Source organism: Austrofundulus limnaeus, unplaced genomic scaffold (genome assembly GCF_001266775.1).
Source record: "Austrofundulus limnaeus strain Quisiro unplaced genomic scaffold, Austrofundulus_limnaeus-1.0 Scaffold658, whole genome shotgun sequence".
Taxonomy (NCBI): domain Eukaryota; kingdom Metazoa; phylum Chordata; class Actinopteri; order Cyprinodontiformes; family Rivulidae; genus Austrofundulus; species Austrofundulus limnaeus.
Genome location: NW_013953060.1, coordinates 249,712 through 254,547, shown reverse-complemented (window position 1 = coordinate 254,547; position 4,836 = coordinate 249,712). Strand labels below are relative to the sequence as shown.

Here is a 4,836-nt window from a genome sequence, read left to right as displayed (position 1 = left end):
CTCTCCTCCAAGAGACTTCTTCAGTCTGAGAGTTTCAGGCTAAATTCAGACTTTTAAGTCCTGCCTCCATGTGACTCATACTCACATCACATGGCTATCGTTGACACCTAATTAATACCTTTTATTAACAGGGGTGGAGTGATACTGGCAGCGCTGTAGAAGGGGGACATCTGAAAAACGGAGGCCCCCACTGCTCCAGGGCCTGTCGTGTGTGTGATTTCTCTTTCTGCCTGGCTCCTGGGTTTGTAGGGACACTGTCTGCTCTGTGGTACAGAGTCCTGATCTATTATATATGTTGGGCTTTGTTCCAAATGTCCATCGGCTCTCGAGGACCTGCCTTTCTACTTGGAACATCAATGGTTAGGGTTAGACCAAAGAAAGTCTGCTACAACCAAAGAACCTGTAGGAAATGGCCTGAGCTTAATGTTCTGTGTCGACCTCCATGGGGAAAATGTTTCTTCTGATGTTGCAAAGCTTTATTTAAAGGATCATTGATGCTATGGTGTATGTTAGATTGGACTCAAACTCAGATGGTAGGGTTGATTGTTTAACCTCATTGCCATAGCATCTCTATATTGTACCTTAGTTTCTAGGTGTTTCTTCATGTAGATACTGGAAAACTGGATCCAAACTTGATTCTGAGTCAGTCAGCATGTTGGATATTATAGTTTCCATCATTCCCATACCCTTCTTATTCATCCCTCTCTGATCTTGCTCGTAAAGTAACTATCTGACAGTGTTAAGCTTTCTTGATCTTCTGGTTCCAGTAGAACATTTCTCATCCTAAAGTCCTGGTTCTCTTATATGTAACATGGACCTTATTAATCAGAGGTGGCATGGCATTAAATTATTGAGATTCCTGAAGGTTTTGAAGCCCTGATCCTTCATTCTAGAGACCTGTAGAATGTGGCGCTTATCATCTGCTGAGGGTTTTTTAATGTATATTTGCAAATATATAGTTTGTGCACCATGATTAATGTAAATATCATGGAACACCATTTGTCATCATGTAGATTTTATGATACAGGCACCTAAATATGTTTCCAAAATTCATCATCTGTTGCCTTCCAGAAGTTTGCATTTGATCAGTGGAGATCTGATCCAAGCCTTGCCATGTTGGAGCAGATCAGCATGTTTAAAACTCATCTTTGCTCAGTAATTACTGCACAAGCTTCTGCAGAAAATATGATAATCAGTGGAGAGAAACAGGTTTGAAATAAAACATCTTATTCATAAAAATGAAACATTTTGTGCATCAGAAAACAGAGGTGGAGGATGAGTTTACTTTCATTAAGAATGAATTAATTAGTATTCATGAATCAATGACTGGTGCCTTTAATTATTAGCATTGATGTTAACAGAACTAATCAGCCAGAGAAGATACTGTACACATGGGTTCATACCAACAACAAAACTATTCATTTTACTTTAAACTAATTAAACATTCTAATATTGATGAGATTATATCACATAAAACATTCTATAAACCAAGACTTCCTCATCAAAGCTTATTTCTCTGATTTTATTGTGTTTATAGATTTTAGATACATGGATGTAAAATATGTTGTTCTTTATATAACTACTTGTAACACAAACATTTACACTAAAATATATTAAAATTTAACACCTACAGAGAACCCCCCCAGACACCCCCCACAAAACAAGAATCCAGCAACAAGAGAAAAAAAATTAAATCCTCTATTTACATTTTATTTGCATCAACCCAGAAACCACCAGAATCAAAACCATCCAAAGAACTTTTCAGCTGCTGCTCAGCCTCTAACGTCAGGTGAAACTAACAGTTWCTGATGGATCTTCACTGGACCATGAACTGATGTAAACTACCTGTCTGAGGGAGCTACCCCACCTGAGCTCAGAAAACTACCTGATCAGGTAAATTATCCACCTGAGCTCAGAAAACTACCTGTCCTGAGCTACCTTTTTCAGTCAAACTACTTACTGTCATAAACATTGTCCTGAGCTCAGGTAAACTACCTGTTGTTGTACAACTGTTCCCAGCTCAGGTAAACTAACCTTCCTGATCTTAGAGGAACTGGTCCTGCTGAGCTCAGGTGAGGTGTCTCACATACAGACAGCCTGCAGGATGAAGGATGAGAGCAGCAGATGGATGGAGGTGAAGCTTCTCACTGCAGCTGCTGACGGTGGCTGTTTGGATGAAGATGTGGTGCTGCTGGTGGACTGACCATTGGTGCCACCAGTGGTGCTGCTGGCAGACTGACCACTGCTGCCACCAGTGGTGCTGCTGGTGGACTGACCATTGGTGCCACCAGTGGTGCTGTTGGTGGACTGACCATTGGTGCCACCAGTGGTGCTGTTGGTGGACTGACCATTGGTGCCACCAGTGGTGCTGTTGGTGGACTGACCATTGCTGCCACTGGGAGACTGGGTTGTCCTGGTGGTACCACTTGTGGTGCTGCTGCCTTTGCCATTGTTGGTGCTGTTGGTGTTGGTAGACATGCTGTTAGTGGTAGCGGGGGCAGGGCTGGTGGTGGTATTAGTCTCTGCTGTGGAACCCTGATAAAGAACAGAGAAGAAGACACTTGTGTTACCTCAGAATGGAAGCAGCAGACAAACATGTCTTCATGGGAACAGATGATGTAAAGCCACCAGTCTTTGTGTCCACAGTGACAGATGAATGAGGAAATGCAGTGTYCTGTTGGCAGCATATTGATCAGAACACTCAGATTTGGACCCTTCAGAAATTTCTGAGCAAATGAAAATCTTTCCTAACGGTCATTTAAAACTGAACTGTTTGGACAGTTGATTCTGTTTGTTGGGTCCAGTCTCTTTTTCTCCAGAACCGGCTCGGCCTGCAGCATATTTAGCTCAGAAAAGGTCACATTTTTAATGACATGAGCAGAAAGTTCCTCTTTTTGTCGATCAGCTTCCTGTTTTACCTGCAGCAGCTTTCAGCTGGATGCAGAGATTTAGGTTGTCGCTGCAGCTTTTAAAGGTTTTTCGGGTTAATTAAAGCAGATAAGCAGGAAGTAACCAGAGAAGTTGAACTGGCTGAATGCAGCAGGCTTCAGGTCGCTCACCTTTAAATTCTACTCCCCAGCTTTTATTCATTCTGTAATAAAACACTTAATAAAAAGAGTTTTATTTAAATGACAGAAACCAAACGGAGGTAATAAAGCAGAAAAGTTTCAGACCAGTGTTTTTTCTCACTGTGGCAAATTGTTCTGATTTGAGAACTTCCTTTTGACATTTAGACCAGGTGAGTCTCCAAATCAGCCTTTTAGTTGGTTACTTTGAACTGATTTTGTACAGACAGAAAAATGTAAAACTACAGAATTTAAAGTAAACATAAAAGCTGAAGTTGATGAAGAAGAATCCTGACTGTATTGTTGTTGGTGTAACAAAAGGAAAGATGTTTACCTGCGTCCAGAAGATCACAGACATCAGCAGAGGGAGAGAAATCAGCTCCAAAATGATCAATTTCATGATGATTTTCAATGAGGAACTACCTGTTTTTATCAGATAGTTACTGATCGTTGGGAACTCACACACACACACACACACACACCTATCCTTTGGTTTCCAACACGGTTGATCTGTGTCAGATTTTCCAGAAGCAGGTGTTTTATAGTCCCCAGCTGCCCTGATTCCTGCTGCAGGAAGTCTGCTGCCAGTCTCCACCCAGATGATGGGCCATGAAATGCAAAACCTGCCCTGGACTGGACTGAAACCCACATACTTGGAGGTAAGAGACACCTGCCCTCACCTGCGTGGAGCCACTCTGTGGCCGACTGCACGGGCAAAGATTTCAAGTTTCAAAAGAAACTATTTCATCTTTTTTAGTATTTGATTAAACTGATTTTCACAGCAAAGGCAGCACATTGTTTTCCTTCAGTACCAGAGCTCAAAATGAGCACTTTAAGTTACTTTTTATTATTTTATTTATTACAGGATTTTATTCTTTACTTGTTGTTTGATATTAAATATTACTGAGTTTTAGAACAAACTGTTTAAACAACCAGAAATCACTTCTTTAAAAGGTTTTATCATGTTTTACTTTTGTTGCTGTCTTGCAGCCTCCCTGGTTCTGAGCACGCTCAGTTCCTACAGGTCTGCAACAAAGTAAAGAGTCAGATTTGAATATCCTGTTGCTTTGACTACAAGCTTTTTATTTTTAAAGTTAAATGTAAACTAGCTTTCCTCTCATTTTTCTCTCAGCTTCAGTGAACAGTTTTTATTTATTTTTTATTAAGTCTGTTTCAGCAGGAACACGTCCTGTTTTTAGGTTGCAGAATATTTCTGAGGATACAGAACTTTAATAGAGTTAAAARCAGATGTTTGCACGCACCGACCATTACATGAGTTTCACTAAATGTTGCAGTTAGATCAGGGAGGTGGTCTGTGCTGACTCAGCAGGTGTTGGTGGTCTCTGACACAGCTGAGTCAGACATCAGGCCTTGCCCCTGCAGATACAAAGAGAAGTAAACAACTATGATGCACCAGGTGGAGGCTCCTGAAAAACCTGACAAAAACCAAACATGCTTTAAAAATCAGTGCTAAAGCCTGAACTATTCCAATAAAAGAAATGATCAAACCTGGTCRAATGCTGCCAAAGCTTTTTAGACTCAGTGCCAACATTTGTAAACTTTAATCAGCTTTAATCAGTTCAGGCCACAGCTCTGTGGTGTGGTTCTGTTGTGGTCCAAAAGAGCCAAAGGTTCTGCTCTTCAAAACTGATGAAGAATTAAACTGACCTGATATCAGTTTGTTTCACTCATTTCCATCTTTCATCCAGTTTCATCTCTGAGACTGATCTGCCTACACACACACACACACACACACACACACACACACACA

General features: G+C 40.9%; 1 protein-coding gene across 1 annotated transcript; it reads right to left on the bottom strand.

Annotated features, from left to right (window-relative positions):
* Positions 1-1,657: 1,657 nt before the first annotated feature.
* Positions 1,658-3,625, bottom strand: LOC106531624 (sericin-1-like). The gene is made up of 2 exons (XM_014027529.1): positions 3,400-3,625; positions 1,658-2,535 (listed from the first exon to the last, which is right to left on the bottom strand). Exons 1-2 carry the CDS (start codon positions 3,463-3,465, stop codon positions 2,083-2,085), a joined length of 519 nt encoding a protein of 172 aa, XP_013882983.1. The 5' UTR covers positions 3,466-3,625; the 3' UTR covers positions 1,658-2,082.
* Positions 3,626-4,836: the final 1,211 nt, after the last annotated feature.

Coding starts and splice junctions, on each gene's coding strand:
- LOC106531624 (XM_014027529.1), bottom strand. CDS start 3,465: ATGAAATTGATCATTTTGGAGCTGATTTCTCTCCCTCTGCTGATGTCT. Junction 2,536..3,399: donor CTGTGATCTTCTGGACGCAG/GTAAACATCTTT, acceptor GTTCTTTATCAG/GGTTCCACAGCAGAGACTAA.